The sequence below is a fragment of the Balaenoptera borealis genome (assembly GCF_965194805.1).
Source record: "Balaenoptera borealis genome assembly, chromosome: 11".
NCBI classification, from domain to species: domain Eukaryota; kingdom Metazoa; phylum Chordata; class Mammalia; order Artiodactyla; family Balaenopteridae; genus Balaenoptera; species Balaenoptera borealis.
Window position 1 is genome coordinate 72,848,681 of NC_138868.1, and position 22,374 is coordinate 72,871,054.

The 22,374-nt window shown below is 44.5% G+C and overlaps 1 protein-coding gene across 1 annotated transcript in view; it reads left to right on the forward strand.

The window, feature by feature from the left end:
• The window catches only part of ENDOD1 (endonuclease domain containing 1), a 29,094-nt gene extending 7,034 nt beyond the window's left edge, over positions 1-22,060 (forward strand). The window contains exon 2 of the mRNA XM_082339973.1: positions 17,660-22,060. Within this exon, the coding sequence (XP_082196099.1) occupies positions 17,660-18,862 (1,203 nt within the window). The 3' untranslated portion in view covers positions 18,863-22,060. The remainder of the gene's footprint in view (positions 1-17,659) is intronic.
• The last annotated feature ends 314 nt before the right edge of the window (positions 22,061-22,374 follow it).

The window sequence follows — 22,374 nt, forward strand, 5'->3', positions numbered from 1 at the left end:
CGTCTAATCCCTACCATCTGCACCCTGAGGTCCAAGCTGCGACCATCTTCATCCAGGCCTCTGCAAAACAGCTTCCTGACTGGCGAACCCATCCCACCTGGGTCTCCTTTAGCCTTTCTCCACGTGGAAGCCAGAGAAATTCAAAACATTCATCTCATTGTATCTCCAGTGGCCTCACTGGAAACCCTTCAGGGCTCCCCATTTCTCTTCAGATAAAGACAAGTCCTTATCAGGGTCTCCAGAGTCCTGCGTGGTTGGTCTCCCGTTCCCCTCCCGGCCTTATCTGGCGTCACACATTGCCAGGCCTTAACCTCCGGCCACTTTGGCTTCTTTCTATTTTGTTTTTGTTTTTGTTGTTTTTTATTTCTATGTTCTCGCCCATCATAGGACCTTTGTACCCACTGGGCTTTTTTGTCTTCCGTGATATTCCCACCTAGGTCAACTGCCCATAATACTCTCTAGTGGCACCAAACACACCTTTCTTTGCTAGTGTGGTACAATTATACATTTGTTTGTGTGACTAATTGAGTGACCCCGATTAGACTGTAAGTTCCATGAGGGCAGGGCTCAGGCCTATCATACTCACCATCGAATCCTCATTGCTTAACACACTGGCCAGCAACCTTTTCTGTAAAGGGCCAAATAGTAAATAGTTTAGACTTTTGGGCCATATGGTCTCTTTTGCAACTATTCAACTCAGCTGTTCTAGCACAAAAGCAGCCACAGACAATGCATAAATGAGTAGGTGTGGCTATGTTCCAAGAAAACTTTATTTATGAAACAGGTGGTGGGTCGGATTTGGTGCACAGGCTGTAGTTTGCCAACTCCTGGTCTAGCATGATGCCAGCACTGATTAAGTGCTTAATAAATGTTGAATTGTGAGCATCCAGCAGATACGGGTTGAACACCAGCAGTGAAATTTGAAAGCTGTGCAGTCTTCTTCCTGTTATGGCATGGCAGCCTTAGATCTAGACCTACGGACAATTTCCATGAACCTTTTTAATGGGGTGCTGGTGGCGGTTCTTTATCATATTTAGGGTTTTTTTAGGATTATAAAAGTAATATGTGCTTATGGTAAAAAGATTCTTCTGAGCATTTTGGAAGTATATAAAGAAAAAGATCCGCTTTTCACGGATAACCAGTCTTCACAGTTTGTGTGTATGGGTGTATGTGTGTGCGTAACATTCCAGAAATTTCCAGTACATATAGAGAGACATGTGTACTCTCACATCCTTTATTCTAGTCAAGGCTTAGCACCCTTTTGGACTCTGTGAAGCCACATCTAATGAGCCTCTCAAACAGTCAGCACACTTTTCGATGAGCAAATCTGCACGGAAACATAAACAATTTGTCTCATTAAGCATTTTTGCTAGAAATAGAAGGCCTGGAGACTTGAAATGCAAAGTCTATTGCATCACCTTTTTCTTTCAAGTCTGTATCGTGTATAACTGACTGATGGCCTGAAATAATCCTGCTTTCTTCCCCCTCCCCTCATTCCTGAGCACAGGACGTGTTATCCTCCTCTTATAGAAGAGACAGGGGCCCGGAGAGTCACTGGTCTGCCCGAAGTCACAAGGCCAGTAAGTGACAGAGCTGACAGATCTCCTCATTTCCAATCTGGTGTTCTGTTCGGTCACTAAACCCTGCTGCCAAGTAGTCTCACCTTTAGAGGAACTTGAAAAGCTCACAAAACCCAAGAGAAGAGGTCAAAGAAATGGAAATGATTTTGCCTGCGGGCAGATTTACTAGCCTCAGAGGATATATGTGACACAACATTGAGAAGCAGATGATGTCTTTTTTGTGCTAAAGACAAGAGGTCTTAAGCTTCAACAGCTTGAGGAGGGTTGAGGTTGGATGCAAATAAATCATTTCCTGACATGAGAGCTATGATGCTGTGGAAATGGGTCCAAGGACTATCAAGTCCCCTTCTCTAATGATCTTTAAGATGAAGGGTACATTTTGCCTGTTGGCTTTGGAGAAGGGCCATCTCTTATAGTTAGTTACAATCTTGTGTGGAGATCGGCTATGCGCCTTCCCCAGTTTTCAGATGAGGGTGATGCATAATTGAGTTGATAGTGGTACCTCATAGGCCGCCGTTCTGCACCCAGGGAGCTCTTTGACCAGGCTTGTCACTGCTCTTGCTTTTCTGCTTCCATATTGGATGCCCTTCTGCTCCTGGGGCCTCCTGTTCCAGGCCAGTCAGAGCCTAGGAGTTTCCTCTCACTCATTTACGTAATACATGTGGTCACAGCCAATCAGCAACAAGAGTTTATCATCAATTTGTTCTCTTCTCTGTCAACGAATTGGGGTTTAAGAGGTAGGCGTGTAATTAGAGGGATCTTCAGTGGCAGAAACAAGCTCACCCTGTTTATTATCTGTTCATCCCTTTATTCATTCCTGGGCAGCAGGGGGAGAATGTTAGCGTTGAAAAGGCTGAGTCCCCAGACCTCGGCTGCTGGTTGATCCTTTTATCAGTGTTTTTATTGTCGTCAGCATCACAACCATTTATTGAGTTCTTGGGTCTAAGCCCAGAAACAGGAGCCCAGAAATATGTGCCCTGCCCTCAGGTGTCTTGTTAACTTAGTCGGGAAGGCAGATCAGGCATAAAAAGTGGTTTACTTAACTCTCTTAACTCTCTACCAGACTCTTAGGCCTGAAGGGGCAAGGATTGGGCATACGGAGCTGTTAAGAAGATTGGTTTTGTAGTGAGACAAAACTGGGCTGAGTGCCAGCTCTGTCAGTTACCAGCTGGTTGACCTTGGAAATGTTACTGAATCTCAAGGACCCCCAGTCCTCATCTGTGGCCCGGAGCTCATAAATCATCCCTACCCTATGGACGAGTTAGGGAGGCTCAGTATGACCGCGTTGTGTCTACACTCTCAATACGTGTATGTTAAGCATGTGGAATGAATAAGTAACCTTTGCTTCCCAGCCCATGCCTGCCTTGGAGACAACCAGGATGAGGGTTACCGTGCCCTTAGGTCTGACCCAGTGTTATTGCTGAAATGCCCTTACTTCCCCCGTATTCCTGCTTCATTGCCGCCTTGCCTGTGACGGGTCTCCGCTTTTTCTGAGTTCAGCTGCTCCAGCACTGTCCTCTGTGTTCCTTTGCCCATTGATCCTCTCCTCTGTTGAAGAATTTAGTAGAAGTGCCTTCTCTCAGTCCCCGGGTGCCCCTCTGATCTGTTCGAGATCTTCTGCAACCAAGGCACACGTGTCTCTTCCTTTGTGCCCGAGATTTAATCCAGGTGTCTAGACGGTTCGGTTCCTGGCCTGCAAAGTCCCTGCCCCGATTCACTTGAGTTCTCATAAGAGTAAGACTCCTGAGGTTTCAGGCTTTTTGATACATGAATCCTAAGCTTACCCAGGCTTATTTAGGTGAAGGGCAGGACTGTTGTACAAGATCACTGGTAAATTCACAGGCACAAGAACAGGCCTCAAAGGATCCAGAACAGGGAAGCTTCTAGAAATCAAACAGTCCCACAGAGTCTTCAGGATCTTTCTCCCACCCTCCTCTGTCCTTTCTCTCTTAACCAGTTCTTCTGCTTTCCCATGGGTCAGGCTGGCTGCCAGTCCTAACGCCCATCTAGCAACCTTCACACCCTGACTGTTGTCAGGCTTTGAGCTTCTTGGATCGAGAACCCAAGAGAGCCATCTGGTAGGCTGCTGTCCCTACCAGGCTGGCTGTCCCTTGGTTATGCCTGGCAAGGAGGAGGGTAGGAGAGGGTCATGTGCTAAGAAATACCACTCTTTTAGAGATAGTGTCAGAAGTACTTGGTTAATTCAGAAGTAGGGGTTGAATGTGGTGCATTGGCTGACAGGGTTGGTATACCCGGTGGTTGGCTGGGAGAGCCCAGAGTGGGCAGCCAGATTAGACTACTCAAGGGACTCTCACTACTCAATAGAACTCATTCTGCGTACCAACCACGTGTGTAATTCATGCTACAAAAGGCCCCGAGGTGGGTGTGATCTCCTAGGACCGTGTGAGCTGGGGTCTTGGGAAGGATCTTACTGAGGCTATATCAGCCAGGGTCTGGGAAGGAAACAGGTGGAACTCTCAGAGTAGTTTAACTGACAGAATTGAATGAAGAAACTATTTGCAGAGAATTAAGGGAGTCAACAAGATATGGTGAAGTACCCAGGGCCTAGCCATCGCAGGAAGCTGTCACCATCCCAGGCCTGTGGGGTCAGCGGGGAGCCTGGGGAGAGCTGTGACTGCAGAGGAACTCAGCCAGAGCCAGGACCACAGTAACCAGGTGGGGAGGGAGCAAGGGAATACATCCTCTCTCTTCCCCCTCTCCCACTGGCTGCCCCAGTCAGAAGCCAGAGGGCAAGAGAGCTCAGATGATGTGGTCCCTAGAAATCAGCCTCCTGGGACACAGAGCAGAGCACAGGAGAGAGTGGAGAGTGGATCTGGGGGGCCAAAGGAGACCACCCAACACAGGAGCGGTGAGGTTGGAGCTGGGCCCGGGCACCCAGCTAGGATATAAGTAGCGGAGGGGAATGGAGAAGGCCCCCCTCCACCAGTGTTGACATGGGCGGCAGTACAGAGGGAAGCAGGGCATCATTTACATCACAACCATGTAACTGACTCGGTTGGGGGACAGGGATTGTCCTTTTCTGGTTGAAGGTAAGGGAAGACTTGAGAGAGGAGGTTGGAGAAATTGGGGGTGGGGGGAGTCATGACTGTGCTAGTTTGGCATTTAACCCGGAAGTATAGGATGCTACTGAAGATATTAGAAAGAGTAGTGAGATATGACTCCAAAAGTATAAATAAGCAAAAAGAGACTTCTCACTTCACATATGAATAAGGCAGGAAATTCATGTTTATCCATTTGGGGGATCAGAATATTAGCTGCTCTGATGGGTGGAGGATCCGAATGGCCCTATAGTACTTTATTCTCTTTCTTGGCATTATCATTCCAGCTCTTGTGGTTTGTGGATAATACCTCTTGGAAAGTATTAATAGCGTGTGAATAAATTAAGCCCAGCTGGGCCGCTACCAGAAATGATGCAGTAAGCGATTGTGTTTCGCTGCTGTCCGTGGACCCCCTGCATCAGCATCACTTGGGGTGGTGGTTAAAAATGCACTTTGGGGGCTTCCCTGGTGGAGCAGTGGTTAAGAATCCACGTGCCAATGCAGGCGACACGGGTTCGAGCCCTGGTCCAGGAAGATCCCACATGCCGCGGAGCAACTAAGCCCGCGAGCCACAACTACTGAGCCTGTGTGCCACAACTACTGAACCCTGCGTGCCTAGAGCCCGTGCTCCGCAACAAGCGAAGCCACCGCAGTGAGAAGCCCGTGCACGGCAACAAAGAGTAGCCCCCGCTTGCCGCAACCAGAGAAAAGCCCGTGCGCACCAACGAAGACCCACCACAGCCAAAAATAAAATAAATAAAAATAAAAAATTTAAAAAAAAAATGAACTTTTGAGGCCCACCCCAGGCCTACAGAATACACCTCTGGTGTGAAGCACACAAATCTACGTTTTTAAATGATTTATTTTTTTAATTTTTTGGCTGCGCTGCGCAGCATGAGAGATCTTAGTTCTCCGACCAGGGACCAAGTTGCTTCTAATACAGACTGAATTTGGAGAACTCTAGATTTAAGGAAATATCACTAATTTCTTGTAATAGCTGTCCAGGCAGGGGCTTAATTCCACCAGTGACAAAGGAGAATGTGATAGGGACACAGCCCAGGGGTTCTCCATTTAGAATTACCTGGAAAACTTTAAAAAAAAAATCCCGTGCTGATCTCCAAGCACTAACCCCCCCACTCAAGCTTTTTAAAGCTTCCAGGTGATTCTAAGAACCTCTGATCTCTGAACACAGAAGGTGGAAAAAATTAGAAATGGAGATGTCTCAATTTAACTGACTTGTTTGAATTCTGTAACACATTGTCAAATGCTAAGAATAATTGCTCTGGAAAAGAAAACAAGAGCACAGAATGGAAAACTGGCTTCAGTGAGTAAAGAGGAAGATGACCAGGGGTGTTGTAACTTGAGAAGGTACCGGAGGTCTGGAGAGGTCTTAAAGGCGCCGGCGCACTTTCTCAGGCTCCTGGGAGGGAGGAGCAACCGGAGGAGTTCCACGGGAATTTGTTTGCTCTCCAGGCCACCCCCTGGCCTCTTCTCAGGCCTCCCTTGCCCGTACCCAGTGCCAGTTTAGGATTGGGGCATTTTTTTTTTGAACGTCCCCCCTTTCATTTTTATTTTTTCAAATTCTGAAGACAAAGGAAGGTCTGAAATGGAAGTGGAGCATCGTTTCATTCCCTCCTCTGTTCCACCACCTTCCGACTTAGGAGGAGAGAACTCTTAGGCCGTTTGTCTCCCTTCTGCACGGTTCACCCCACGCTGTCTGTGCCGCGCGCCTACGATGTGCACGGCACAAGGACAGCTGGAGATGCTTGCTCCTCCCCAAAAGCAGGGAGGTGTGTGGGCAGCGTGGTGAGCCCAAAGGAAGGGTGATTCAGGGGGAGGAAGGCTGTTCAGGAAATGGAAAGCCCTGCATTTCTCATTCCTTAAAAAAAAAAAAAAAGGAAAAAGCATCCTTCTAATTCTTCTAAAGCTGTTTCTGTTCCCAAGAGGATAAAGAATATTTTAGATGCCAAGCAGGGAGGATTTTTTTTTTTTTTTTTTTTTTTTTTCTTGAATGGGTGGGTCAGAACTCTGTTTATGCCTTTCCTGAGAGCTGAAAGGCCTGGTGGTTTATTCCTCCCCAGACGTCCTTCCGTGGCTCTTGTGGCCCCTCTGGCCTCCTGCTTCTTTTCTGAAAGGCAGCTCTTTCCCAAGCTGGGTATTTTTCCTGGTGGGTCCTCAGATCTAGTTCATTCTGACTTGTGGGAGTGTGCAGAGGGCCTGTCTGCAGCGACCAGCTCCAGCTCTGATAAGATTATCTGATGTTCCGATTTCAGCTGCAGTTTTAGTTCGTTATAAGGGGGGGCCCTCTGACCCACCTGGTGATGGGCAACAGGATGACAGCAACTCTTTAATATCTGTGTGTGTGTGTGTGTGTGTGTGTGTATCATAGTTCACACAGCAGAAACAAAATTGGAACACCCACTGTTCAACTTGTCTAATGATTTAACTCTTGTTGAAAAATAAAACAAACCCCAAAGGAAATAGCCTCTCTGTCCCCACAGAGTTAGATAGGAGCTCACTAGGTCTCCCCCATCACAGGATCTTGTCTGAATCATTCCCAGCATGTGCTTATCTAGCTTCAGCCTAAGCTTCTGCTGAGGAAGGAAACTCCACCCTTCCCAGGGCGAATCAGTGCAAAGTTTCACCACCATTTTGATCATCCTTCTCGAGGACCAACTTTCCCAGGGGGAAAGCCTGGAGCAGAACTAGAGGACAGTTCGTTTTCTCTGGAGCCCCTCTTTTCTTGTCTGCAAATTGGAGGACATCCTATGTGCACGTGTAGGTTATTGTGGAGCTCAAGGGAGATCATTCTTTCAATGTGTCGAAATTAGCTCACTGGTGTAAAGGGCAGACCCCCACCTTGTCTTTGGAGATCAGCCTGCCCAGCGGGATGGTTCCCTCACGTTCCACAATCCTCAGCACTGTCCACACTCCTGGCAGCAGCTCAGCAGCAGCAGGGCCACCCCTGACCCCTCCACCTGCCAGCTGCTGGCACAACGCACCCAGTCTTCTCCCCATCCCCACGTGCCCCAAGCCAACCTTGCTCCTCACTGCACTTGCTTAGTCCCCTCACATCAGCAGGGCCGTTAGCTGTCACCTGCAAGCCTTGGCCCCGTCCCATCCGGACACTGACAAGTGCCGAAGCTTCGTGTTTGTGTCCTGCAGACCACTGCCCCTGTCCCCAGCATCTCCTCCTTACCCCCCCACCCCGCGCCCCAACCAGTGACCAATTCCCCCATGGCAAATCTGTACCAGGTGACATTGGTCCCTGAGGTGTGCGTGGATTTCACAGCCCAGGAACCCTCAGGGACAGGGGCTTCTGTTCACTGCCCACCCCCCCCCCGCCCCTCCAGCCCGTCACCTTGTCATCGTCCCCGTGAGATGCTCTCAAGCCCCAAGGTGCTCCCTTGTACGGAGACCTAGGTAGCCCCACCCTCCCAATGCCCCCTCTTCCTTGGATGCAGGTGGGGGGCTGCAGGACAATCTTTGCTTAAACCTGTAAGCCCTGCTTCTCCAGCTAAGGCTGTGTTCCTCTCCTGCCTTTATGTAAAAACTTCTCAAACGGAGGTCTGTCTGCAGCCTCCTCTTGCCCATATCCACTCACTTCCACCACCTGTCTTCCTTCCTGAGCCCCCTGTGGAAATCGCCCTTTGAAGCCTCACTAAGGACTCTTTAATCATCAAAGCCCTCAGGCTTTGTCTCCATCCTATCCTTTCCTCTCCGAGCAGGTGCCACACACTGTGATCCTCCTCTAGGAGAAGCTTTGTCCTCCCTTGACTTTGATGTGACACTAGAAGATTAATTCTCCTAGGCTCCATCAGTTGCCCAGTTGCCCCTTCATCCCCTCCCTCCCCTCTCCCCCATCCTCTAGCGTGACTTCACTGTGGCTTTTGGCCTCCCTTCCTCACCTAGAGGCATGGGCAGGGCTAGGAGCTTTTGATTCTGCGATGCTGGGCGTAGGCTTGGCTGTGCCACTTATGAATTGGGTGAGCTTGTAGCTGTCACTTACCTGAGTTTTAATTTTCCCGTGTGTAAAATGGAGATGATGATAATACTTACCCGGTAGGGTTGTATGAAGAGCCAATGGGATGCAGCAGTGCAGTGTTTTCTAAATGATAGTCATTTGCAGACCTGCTTCACAAGAGTCCACCTATACTACTATTGACTTGAAATTTGGTCTTTGCATTGACTTTAAATCAACTTATTGGAAAATAAATTTAGTCTTATCCTAAATAATCATATCCATGAAATCATGTGTAGGAAATGCTGGTTATATCTTCCCAGAACATGTTAAACATAAATGCATAACTATTAAAATAGCAATAGAAGCATCCAGTGGTTCACTTCTCTTTGTCCACAAGGCACCACGGGGTTACATGCACTGCAGTGCAAGTCTTTTTTTTTTTTTTTTTTAAGATTTATTTATTTTTATCCATTTATTTATTTTGGCTGTGCTAGGTCTTAGTTGTGGCACGTGGGATCTTTGTTGAGGCACACGGGATTTTTTTTTTTTGGCTGCATTGGGTCTTCGTTGTTATGTGCGGGCTTTCTCTAGTTGCGGTGAGCGGGGGCTACTCTTCGTTACGGTTCTCGGGCTCTAGGGGCACGGGCTTCAGTAGTTGTGGCACGCTGGCTCAGTAGTTGTGGCTCTTGGGCTTTGTTGCTCTGCGGTATGTGGGATCTTCCCGGACCAGGGTTCGAACCCGTGTCCCCCTGCATGGGCAGGCAGATTCTTAACCACTGTGCCACCAGGGAAGTCCCACATGGGATCTTTTAGTTGCAGCATGCAGACTTCTTAGTTGTGGCATGTGGACTCTTAGTTGTGTCATGCGGGATCTAGTTCCCCGACCAGGGATCGAACCCAGGCCCCTTGCATTGGGAGTGTGGAGTCTTACCCACTAGACCACCAGGGAAGTCCCCTGCAGTGCAAATCTTATGTGAGTTACACCACAGTGCCCGGACCCCAGAAAGTGTGTGCACCAGGTTGAGCCTTTGTTACTCCTCTGTGGCCAACCTCGCCTTTGTGCCCAAGCTCCAGTTCTGTATCTCCAGCTGCTATCAAATATTTCTGCCTGTCAATGTAGTCTCCTCTAAAGATCAGCCTGTCCAGTTTCCCTCCACTGCCCCTCATTTCTGGGTGACCTCGGCTCCAGCCTTGGACATCATCTTTTACCTTCCAGGGACCCTCCTGCATCAGCCTTCACATCCCGACGCTCCTTCCTTCCAGAATCTCGCACATGTCCTTCCCTATTCATTCCCCCAGCTGCCCTGTGGTCCAGGCTTTCCTGGCCAGTGCCGGCAGGTGTATATTTCCCTGGAATTTTACATCCCTAATGACGTTCCAGCCTCAGAAGCCATCAGGGAATGTACCCTGTGTACAGGTCAAATTTAGACTTGGAAGCATAGCATTGAAAACACCCAGAAAGCAGAATGGAGCAGTAGTGCGTTAAGGTCGCTGAAGTCACACCACGTGGGTTCGCGACCTCACCCTCCCTCACCGACAGTGTGACATCCGCACGCTACTCAACGACTGAGCCTCAGTTACATCTTCTACAAAGGAGGTAATAGGGATCCTGTTAGGATTTAAAAAGATACGTTCTGTAAAACACTTACCATGGTGCCTGCTACATAGAGAGTGTTCAGTGAGTCGCAGTTATAATTATTCTATGATTAGTTATCTGTATGTCAGATCATTCATAGTCTGGCCCCCTGCTATCCCTTCCAATTAAACCTTTCACTTTTCCTTACTCAGAGTCGCATTTTCACAGGCTGCTTGTCTCTGCCCTCAAGCCTTTGTGTAGACATCTCGTTAAGCCTTACTGACCTTTCTGTTTTTCTAAGTTTATCAAAATCTTGCACATCCTTCTAACCCTGCCTCAGCTTTTGTTTTCTCCAAAAAGTAAGATATCTTCTCTGACCTCATTTATTGTGCCCTTCCTTCCTCTGGATCCGATTGCTCTTTTTCTTCATCACATTTATTTGGCAGTTAACTTTATCTGCATTGCACTGTTGTTTTTTCTTGGTTTCCTATTTAACTTTGTATGTATCCGTATCTTGTTTCCCTAAGTTGCTCGTGAGTTTCTTGATGTAGAGGCCTATTTTGAGGCATATGAAACAGTGATTAAGAGCTGCAGCTGTGGGGATGGACTTCCTGAGTTCATGCCGTGACATCACCACTCACTAACTGTGTGACCTTGAGTAAGCTACTTAATCTTCACGTGCCTCAGTTTCTCTACCTGTCAAAATGTGATAATAAAAGTACCTAGTTTTCTTGAGTTTAGATGAGTGAATACTTAGTGCAGCCACTTACTGATTTAGTACAAGTGAAATTCTTAGAATAGGGCCTGGCATGTAGTACTTGATAAGTGTTGGTGGTGTTATTATTACCAGTCCTACTGCTTTCTCCTACAGTAGTGATCACACATAAATATGCTTAATACATATTGTTGAATGGGTGCCTATTTTCCCTCCAGCTCTCCTCAATTTTCTATTGGTCTACTTTTCTTACATGCATATTAGCAGGAAAATTGAAAGTCTCCTTTCATTTAATTCCAAAGCAAAAAAAGAAATCCCATGGGTTTAAATAGCTTTGGCTGTCTGGTTAAAGGAAACAGACCAACTCGTTGAGAGAGAGAAACAGTTTTTTTTTTTTTTTTTTGGTACTAAATTTGAAGAGGAATTTTTTTATAAGATTATTTATGGGGCAGGATGCTGGTGGTTGGGGAGCACTCATTCTTCTAAAACCTACCTAGCATGTTGTGATTAGGAAAAAAAATTTTCCATTAAACCCAGGAACTGTATCAAATTATATCAGCAGCCCAGGAGGACTAGGTCAACAGGGAGGTGGATTACACAGAGAGCTTTGTGCCTGTCCCTTCATCCAGCGATTCCGCTGGGAAACCAAAGAGAAAGATTAGTGGTGCTTGCAAAAGGGCAAGTGCAACCCAGAAATTGTAATCTGAAATTACATCTTACATCATAGTTGTATTTTTGTCTTTAGGGAGCAGTGTTGTCGGTAATTTACTGTAATTACTATAACCAGATCATTAAACTATGTCTACAGAGAGCATGGAAAAAAACACCTGCCCTTTGTGTGACAGTGTCTCAAAGAATATATTAGACTTTTAAATCAAATATTCTTATTATTTTTAGTACAGTGTTCCATACACGAATCAGGTGTTTTAGTTACAGACACACTTTGCCATTCCTTCAGAAAGTGAGAGCCTACCAAGACATAATGGTTGTTTTGTAGAGTTAGGAAGCATGATGATGAGGGGGAGCTGTTATACCAATTTTATTTAGATTTTCAGATGACTCTTTAACAAATGACATTAGAACATTAGTCATCTTGAGATCAAAAGAAAGTTTTGTCATAAGTTAAAAAACTGGTTTTAAGACAGGAAGTAGAAATCATCATGGGCATTTCTCTCAGTGGAGATTAGCAGACTATTATAAGGGCCTGGGATTTAATATGTTTTATAAATTATATGGTAAAGTGATTTCATAATGGAATATCCATTTTTTTAATGACTCTAAGTTGCAAATACAAAATTAATGGAAATAAATTTCAGCAAGACAGAAATGCCTACATGAACAGACAAGAGAATTATAGGTGATAGATAATGCAAAGGAATTGGTAAAAATAAACAAACAAAAACCAGACAGAATCAGATTGTTTGTAAGCTGGCTGATGTGATTTGGCAAAGGTCTGGGAGTCCCTATATCCTATTCTTAGTGAGAGATTTCAGCCTGTAAAGTTCTTGACACATCAGTAAAGGTGTTGGAAGATACTGTTCTACTTACACCAAACAGGTATCCAGTAGGTGGTCTAAATAGAAAAAAGGAGAATTAAGCAAAGTAAGTAAATTTGGGGATGATAAATCCATAATAAGTTATAAACGGGAACAAGGCATACTTTAGGAGAAACTTTATAAACCCTAGACGGGGAAAAACAAAGTTTCTGGGCAGATGTGGAATGCCTCTCCTTCCACTACAAACACATAGAAATGTTGTATTAAAAAATACTATATATATGTATTTAAATTAAATTCATATTTCAGCAAAAAAGTAAGAAGAATTTTCAGGTGCCAGAAATATATAAGAAATCAATAGCCAAATCTGTGTGTGGGAAGCCACAGGGATGGTAGGGGCTAGGGCTCTAACCTGCCTGGGGACAGGAATCAAGATTACATAACCTATTCATGACATGGGTCTGGAACTAGGCTCACCAGGTTAAGCTGGGGGCTGGCAAACTGTTGCAGCACTGGTGAACCAGGCAGGAAAACTACCTGCAAGTTGTTATAGGAAGTAGATGCCCACATCATGTCATTAGTGGAAATAGTCACCCTCCAGAAATAAGCTTAAAGACATCATCTTTCTTTTGTATGGGTCCAAATGTGCACTGCTTTCTCCACGTGGAAACCCTGAACTGAGAAAATAACTCAGAAACTAGTCCAGAATCATTGAACTCTTTAGGGCTCTGGCAGAGGCAACTGTGAAAGCAATCCTATTAGATTTGTTTTTGTTTTCATTTTTGCCTTTTTTTTTTTTTTTCAACAAAACATCATGGACCTCTTATGAAGACAAGCTTATGAGCAAAAACTGCAAAGCACTTAAGTATACACACCACCTTGAAGTCAACCAATAGGAGCAACAAAATAAACTGAAAACCCAAATAAAATAGACAGATCTTAAACGGACTTTAAGAATGTCTAAACTATTGAAAGACAAAAAAGAATTCCTCAAGAGAGGAAAAAATAAATAAAAAAGGAGACTATGAAATAGAACCAAATAGAAATGCTAGAAAAGAAAAAAAGATTCATTGAAATGGAAAACAAAAAGAAAAAAGAAAAACATCTCAACAAAGTAGGCAGTAAACTAAACATAGCTAAAGAGAGATTTAGTGAATTGGAAGATAGATCTAGGGACTCACCTGGAATGCAATATAGAAAGTTAATAAGGTATAAAGTATGAAAAAGAACATAAGTCACAAAAAGGATAGAAGGAGAGGCTTTGATGTAATTGAATCCTCAAAGGAGAGGATAGAGGGTTCATTGAAGATCAGTATGTGGTCTCATAAAACATTCTTTGGTATCTTTGTCAGAGATTTAAGACTGTATTAGATAAGCCTTGGGAAATTTCTCTATTATTTATTTTATGTTTTAATTTTGACTGGTAGCATCCATATTAATTTTATACATTATATACATTAGTGTATTGAACTACGGCCAGACAAGACAAGCCTAGAATGCCTGACACAGTCTTCCTCCATGAAGTTTTGCTGTGTTTACTGTTCTCTGTTACAGCTGCTGATGTAGAGAAAAAAAAGCGAGTAGCCAAGTGAGGTGCTAATAGGAACAGTGCTTCTGGGGGAACCAGCCAGATGACCAGTTTCTAAGGGTAGTAGTACTCTGGAAACTACTCTGGCCAGTTGCCTGCTGCCTGTGCTGCCACATTTCTGAGACTGTGAAGCTAGAGGCTCAGCCTCCATGTGCTCTGGGCAAAGGCAGAAAGGAAGCATGAGGGCCAGCCTGTACGTGTACCATTTTACCTTCTCCTTTCCACTCTCTTTCCATTCTGGGGACTGCAACCCCAGGGGCTCAGACATCAGCTTCTCTCCCTGCAACCTTAAGGAACTTCATTTATTCTGTGACACGGAGAGAAAAGGAGACTTCAGTGTTTTTTTTTTCTCTCTGGTGGAGAAAACTGGTACAGCAGTGTCCTTTAAGATGGGAGAAAATATGGTTTAGTAATAAAGAACATGTGCCTTAAGAATAAAAAGACTGACTTCAGTTCAGATACTGTCCTGCTTATTATTGGATATCTTTGGCAAAGTTACTTCATCTTTCCGTGTTTTAGTTTCCCCGTTTGTAAAATCAGATAAAAAATACCTTCTGTAGGATGTTATATTGAAAGCATTTACTTGGCAGTTAAAAAAAAAATTAGTTCTTGACCTCCTGTTATATCACTATGTAGGTACAGAATTCAGGCATTCTGTCTTGATTTCAAACACTACAGTCTACCTTATCGTCAAACGATAGGGCCAAATTTGGGGTTCATAAGAATACAGTGACCATGGATATGGGGTTCTGAAGAAAGCAAGGGGAAGGGGAGGGAAGATGTGCTCTCTTCTGCCTGCACATCCAGAGCATATTGTTTAGTTTCGGCTTTGCCTAGGGAGGCTCAGGGCAGGGAGGTACACAGGGCCCATTGTGGAATTGGGCCCTGGCCTTCCAACCCCTTCACTTCATACTGGCCCATTTCCCATGTACCTGTGAACTGTGGGCAGAAAAGGCTTAAACACGGCAGCCCCCTTAACTCAAGTGGCATGAGAAGATGCAGAAGCAACCAGCTCAGTCTCCTCTGACCTTGGCAGCTGGGAGACCATGCTCTGAAGTTTGGGAGTAAATCAACCCACAGTCCTGGTTTCTGCCTAAGAGCAGGATATTGTGTTGTCTCTTACACACACACACACACACACACACACACAAGTCTCTCTCTCTTTCTTTTTGTCTTCCCCCTGTCTTTTTCCCCTCCCCTTTTCTCTTCCTGCCTGGCTCTCTTTTGTTCCTTCCCCTTGCTCATCCAAGAATCTCTTTTCTCGTGTTCCAGCCTGCCTTCTGTCCTTGTAGGCATTATTTAATCCCTGGGTGGCTCTCGGGCAGAAGACGAACCACTGTGTTGACCTGTGCTCTGTCACACAGCTACCAATTAAAAAACCAGCTCCAGACTTCCGCTGGCTGGGATAAAGCAGCTACACCAGGCTAAATGCAGACACAGTTCCCTGGTAACCATGGAGAAACATGCATCCTAAAATTCCTGACCTTCCACCCAAGACTCCACAATCTTGGCTCTGCCATATCTTATCTCATGATTCAGGAATGAAGTTGATATTTCCATGGGGTGTATCTTTCAGCTATAGAAGAGCAGCGGCAGCAGCTCTACAAAATGAATGTGCTTCTTATTTCTGTCCTGTGAGGATGTGGTAGGAGTGGAGAACATCCAGGAGCATTTCTAATTCTAAGACTGGGGGAAGGGACAGAACAACCTTGAAGGGTGAGGCTATGGCTTACTTCATCATTAGACTTCAGTGAATATTCCTGCTTTCATACGAACTTGCTCATCTGTTGCCCTGCTAACCCTACACATACATGCATGAGCATGCCTACATTTGCCATTGCAGAGCTGGAGAAATGCAGAGTTGGTTGCCCTCTTGACAGGAGGTGCAACTATCACATGACCTTGACTCCCTTGGGTTTAGAGACAGGTTTAGCGAGTCTAAACCTAGGGAATCAATTAGTAAGAATTTACTTACTTTAATTAGTTTCTTTTTTGTTTTTTCCTTTTGAAAATAACATATAAATAATTTGTGGGTTGATGTGGGTAGGAGAGGTACAGGGAGAGAAACAAGAAAATAGAGGGAAAAAAAGGTATCACTTGCACCCTCGGGAGTCAAACAACCATTGTGGACATTTTCATGTGTTTCCTTCCAAAGTTTTTTCATGCCTATTTTTAGAATTTAAAAAATCGTTATCATTTAATTTTATAATCTGCCTTTTCCTTTCAACATTATAACACATATTTCCCCATTATTACAAGTGCTTTTTAATGGCTTTGAGATATTTCTTTAATGGATATAACACCATTTATTTAACTGTTCCCAGTTTTTGAAAATGTAGGTTGATTCAACTTCCTGCTATTATAAATACTGCAGTGATGACCATCTCAGATTAACAAGAGTGCCTTGAGATTCTAGTATGTGTCAGTCCTTGACTGGGTCCTATATACAGGGTCCCTGGTGTCAAGGAATTTACAGTCTAGTTTGGGAGCAAAAAATAGAGTTCTGAGTTAATCCTGAGCTCCTTCCTTTCATCTTTTCAGATTGGCAAAGTGAAAGTATGTATTATACTGCTGAATTTAAAAAGAAAAGAAAAAAACCAGAACCAAGAGGGATGTATATATTGATCATTATTGATATATAACACATAGCTAGATTGGCCTGGACAGAAAATGCGTTGTTAATGATAGCAAATATTATGAGGAGATGAAATTCGAAGAGAAGTTGGTCAAATTTTAGCTTGGCCTGGGAAGTATCTAATAACTGACAATAATCTATACATTTTCCCCTGTTTGGTTTATTTATTTATTTTAAAAATTTATTTATTTTTTAATTTATTTATTTTTGACTGCTTTGGGTCTTTGTTGCTGCGCACGGGCTTCCTCTAGTTGCGGCGAGCGGGGGCTACTCTTCATTGTGGTGCGTGGGCTTCTCATTGCGGTGGCTTCTCTTGTTGCGGAGCACAGGCTCTAGGTGTGCAGGCTCAGTAGCTGTGTTTCGCGGGCTCTAGAGGGCAGGCTCAGTAGTTGTGGCGCACGAGCTTAGTTGCTCCGTGGCATGTGGGATCTTCCCGGACCAAGGCTCGAACCCGTGTCCCCTGCATTGGTAGGCGGATTCTTAACCACTGCGCCACCAGGGAAGCCCACGCCCCCCTGCATTTGATTTAAATGCTCTGATAAGAGTTGAATGTTTTTCGTATATCCCAAAGTATGTAAATTTCATTTAGGAATATGTTCTTTAAATTGCAGCTAACATTGGTGGCTGATTATCTGAATTAGTTACGATTTTTATGAGCCTGCTGAGATTTACTTTTCCCCTTGTTTTCATTTTTAAAATCAATTTGAATCTCATGGAAAAATATTCCCAAAAAGGGCTATGAAATTTATAGAACCACAGCGGACGAAAACCAATGTCCTGATGGTATATTTGTGAGTGTGTGATAGGGTATTACTGCAGGGCAGGAGTGGAGTGTACACAGAGAGTGAAATAGGAAACAACCTATTTGAAAGATGCTTTCAGACACCAGGATTGTGGGATTACAATGAAGTGTGTGTACACTTCCAAACCTAAGCCTTGGAAGTGTTGGTGTAATAAGGACTTTGCTCGAGTCTTGGCGGAATGATCCAAGGACACCCTGTCTGCTGTGAACGGGGACGCATCTCAACCTTGCTTTCTTCTTTCAGATTGATGACCCCAACAGCAGCCTTGAGGAGGTGATGGATGAGGCTGATGCCATCAGCTCTGTGAACAATCTGGGAAGCAAGCAAGCCTTGCATGCAGATTACCTGGGTTCTGATTACCAGACAGGACAGCTGTACCCGTTCTCCCTCAGCAGTGACCCCGACACGGCCACGTTCACTCTCACAAATGCAGCTCCAATGACCCCATCCTTCCTGAAACGGTGGTACGTGAATCTCAACAGCCTAATGGACCGGGCCCTGACCCCACAGTGTGGCGATGGGGAAGAGCTCTACATCATCACAGGTGCTGTGCCCTCAGACCTCAAGGTCAAAGACAAAGTGACCATCCCGGAGTTTGTTTGGCTGGCAGCCTGTTGTGCTGTCCCTGGAGGAGGCTGGGCCATGGGCTTTGTCAAGCACACCCGGGACCGGGAGGTCATAGAAGATGTGATGGTGAAAGAACTTGAGAAACTGCTTCCATTCAAGCCTCAGCTGTTCCAGAACAACTGTGGGGAAAGTGAACAAGACACAGAGAAGATGAAAAAAATCCTGGAAATGGTCAACCAAGTCCAGGATGAGGAGCGGAGGGTAGACTCTGAAGGGGACTCTGGGACCCTCTCCAGCACAAGGAGTACCAGGTCCACTCTGCTGCCTCCAGAGGCATCTGGGGAAAAGAGTAGCCTTTTGGGAAAACTCTTGGGCTTCACTGCTACCCCATTCATCAAGCTTTGCCAATTAATTTATTTCCTGGCAGTCAGAATCCTGAAGTACCTTGTGTATTTCCTGTGGTATGTCACCAAACAGGTGACTCATGGTCTAGAAAGTTGTCTTTACCGCCTGGGGTCAACCACCGTCTCCTACTTCTTGGCCATCGGGGAGGAGTTGGCCAGCATTCCCTGGAAGGTACTCAAAGTCACGGTCAGGATCACCAGGGCCATTCTCCGGATCCTTTGTTGCCTGCTGAAGGTTGTTTGCCGTATCGTGGGCATCCCTGTCCGAGTCCTTGTGGATGTGGCCACTTTTCCTGTGTACACCATAGGCGCAGTTCCAATTGTGTGCAGGGACATTGCAACGGGCCTTGGTGGCATCATCTCTCTGTTCTTTGACACTGCTTTTGGCACCATGGGTGGCCTATTTAAGGTCATTTTTAATGTCGGCAAGCAGATTGGCTACAAGATTACTTTCGACAATCCTGGGGAGTTATAGAAAAAAAACTGAGTGCCCAGTCACAATGAATTTGATTTTTTTCTTTTCTTTTTTTTTAAATAGAGAAAGCTGGAATATTTTGCCTATATAATGGGTTTCTGTTCACTGTCAGTTATCGTAATATTTTGGCCTTTGGTGGGGGGGTGTCTGCCTGTTTTTGCAAAGGAAGATGATACAATTTTGACTTCACCCAAGAGGAAGTGTTCAAGGTGAGATTATGTGTAGGTCGCCTGCTGTGATGTGGGTGAACTTCCAAGCCATCACCTTCAGTTATTCACTCTGATACAGGTGACCATGTGAGAGACTCAGGTGTTCATTTGTGATAATTAAAAATTACAGGAAAGGAGGACAACTTTAAACCAAAGGCTTTCCAAGAAAAGTAGAAAGGAGTCTTGTTCCTCCTATTACTCTCTGAGACTTAAGGCAAAACTGATATAAATACTCCTGGCCAATTTGTTATCATTTTGCTTCTTTTTCTCCCCAACTCAGCTGACTTGGTGAGGTAAAGACATGCTTCCCTGTTGAAATAACTTTCTTAGGACATAGAATCTGCTATATCCCTTAGCTTTCCATGGCTCCCAAGGACCTGTAAGGTTGTTTTGTATTTTTTCTTCAAAGTTGAATTTTGCTGCATTTTTTTCTTTTAGGTAATGATAAGCATTTTATGGCAAATGTGGAATAACAAATTCTGAATGCAAGGACTAAGATTGTTTGCCCCTTGAATGCTATAGTACAGTCCTCCCAGGTAAAAAAAAAAGGGAGTGCACAGGTCAGACCCCTGCTCTGAGTAGGTGCTGTAGGTCCAAGGATATCCTTAGCCAAGCTTGGATTAACTTGACATATATTAAATCTCTGGCTGAGAAGACAGAGCTCAAAGACCTACATGTTAAGCTAATATGAAAATTCATATTCTGCAACATACTAGATCATTCTTTCTTACACTTCAAACAAGTACCCAATACCAAAAGTAGAAAGTAGTATAACACTCTGACTTCTGTCCTTAAATGATTGCTTTGGTATAAAGGTATAAAAAAGAGCCCCCAAATAAAAACTCTTCTGGCCATCTCGGAAAAAAAAATCCATATACATATATATAACTTTACATATGGATAACCTTGATTCAGAATCATTATCTCAGGAAATTATTTTTTAGTGTGTTTGAGGCTAGAAAACATAACTCTCCCATTAATTCAAGTTCTATGTGAGAGCTAATCCCCAATTTTTTGATCAAGCACTTGTCATTTTTTTTTCTTTTTTTTTTTTTTCTTTTTCTCTTTTTATTTTAAAACAACTTTATCAAGGTATAATTGGCATACAATAAAGTACATATATTTAAGTATAATTGGCATACAATAAAGTACATATATTTAAGTGTATAGTTTTGACATATGTATACATCTGAAGCACTTGTCATTTTAAATCTTGCACTGAAAATGATTAACAGGAGGAAGCTGAAGGTCCCAGACTTTGCTCTGCCTTCCACAGCTGAGATGGAATCACCTGGATTTTTCTGAGTTTTCTAAAGAATTGTTGTGGGGTATAATAGAAAAGGACCAAGGGTAAACTACTGATTTGGGGATTGCAGGCCACCATGCATCTGAAAGTTTGATGCAGAAACTTGGGGTCCAGAAAGGCAACAAAGAGAGAAGGGTGGGTCAACCATTTGCATCAAGTTGGTGGACAAGAAATGTGAGTGTAATGAGAGTTACATTTTGTAGAAAAATAATTGAATTGGATCCAGAGTGGAAGAGCAGCCAGCAAGCTGCCATCCTGATCAATTTGTGACGCAAGGTAGGGTAGTATGACACCAGACTGCGAACGTGTCATGGGGAGCTATGCACCAGATTACCTAAGACTCTTAAGCAGTATTTTACCAACACTTCTGTTAGCATAAAAATCTGTAGTCGGGCTTTCCTTCGTTTTAGCAGCATGAAAGTACATGGAGGAGCAAGGGTTTGCCTTGGTACTGATGGGTCAAGAATCCTGCTGGATGAAAGAAAGGGAATTTCAGAAGGGACCAGCGAGATGGTCTGACCAAAGCCTTATTTGATGAGGAAGCTGAGGCCTGATGCTAGCTGATGGCATGTCAGGAGCCAAGGTCTTCTGCATATGTCCCGTCACACCTGGGATGTCAGATCTGTGGTCCAGCTGCCTCCCTGGACCAGGGCAGAGTTTTCTCCCTCATCCATCAAACAGACTAGGCTCTGAAGAATCAGATGGGTTTGGCCTATATGATGAAACAGCTAGCCATCCGTGCATAAGATCATGCTTACTGCCTCCCATGGACTCGATATCCCCTCAGAGTACTTACTTGCATACTGAAAGACCCAAAGAGGGCATCCATGGTAGCTTGAGTCCCTTGGCACCATGGAAGGAGCAAGGTATTTGAATTGCTGCTTGAGAACCATTTGAAAATGTCTTCCTTTTCAGTTCCAGTTGTTTAGCGTCTTATTTATTTATTATGGTGTGGCCTTTTTTGAAATCTGGAAAGGAAAAAATATCCCTAAGTTTAGGTGGCTGAGACCTTTTGCTCTGGACCACTGGTATTGGCTGTGCCTCTGGTTCACTGGCTCCAGCAGGTGGCTGGACTGCTGGCCTGTTCCCGATGATCTACTTTGGGCTTTTGGGTGGGAGTTTGGGTTGATGAGCCCCATCTCTGGCTTGAAGATTTTTCTGTGGCTCTATTATAGTCTCAGGCCTCTGGGGACGTCAGCCAACTCTTCATCACTGTGGAGCTGATTTTCTAGTCTGGATCAGACATGTCTTTGGACACTTTTCTTTTCCATTGTGCCTTTTGAGTGTTTGCTTCTCAGCGTCAGCACTTGCCCCTAAATGCAGACGACGGTGTCAGGAGAAGGAACTAGAGCGAAACACTGGTCATTCATTCAGTCATTCATCCATCAAACGTGTATTTGAACAGCAGAGTTGCAGAGGTCGACGATATATGGACCCCATGTTTGAGGAGTTCAAACATCTAGTGGTGAGGACATGGTGCAGTTAGTTGATCCATGTACCACATCATGGTAAGCCTGCAATGGTACTAGCAGCATGAGCCCTGGAGCACAGCAGGAAAAACCACGAAACCATGGACATTGGGGAATCCTTTACAGAGGGTGTGACAAAAGTCAATTTGACATTTTAAAGCTATATACAATGCTGTGCACCTTGCAATGCTCAATCAAGTAATTGTTGACAATGCATCAACCATTCTGGAAAATATCTAAAGGGGGAGAATCCTGATGGTTGCAATGAGGTTTGGGGGGTTATCTGTGATTTTAATTTTTTTCCCATTTTCTTCTTGATCGACATTAACTCAAGCTGTTTCCACGCCCATCTGGATTTTTTTTTTTTATTTTGAATCACATGTGAGAAAACAGAGAAGGTTAGATCAGTGAAACAGGCCCTGGAACTTCTTTTCCATATTGTTTCTCTGAAAAGCTATTTGGGACATGAAATATTTGAAGCACCCAGGGCTTATTGCTTCACTGACTCTGAATCACATAGCAAGTTAT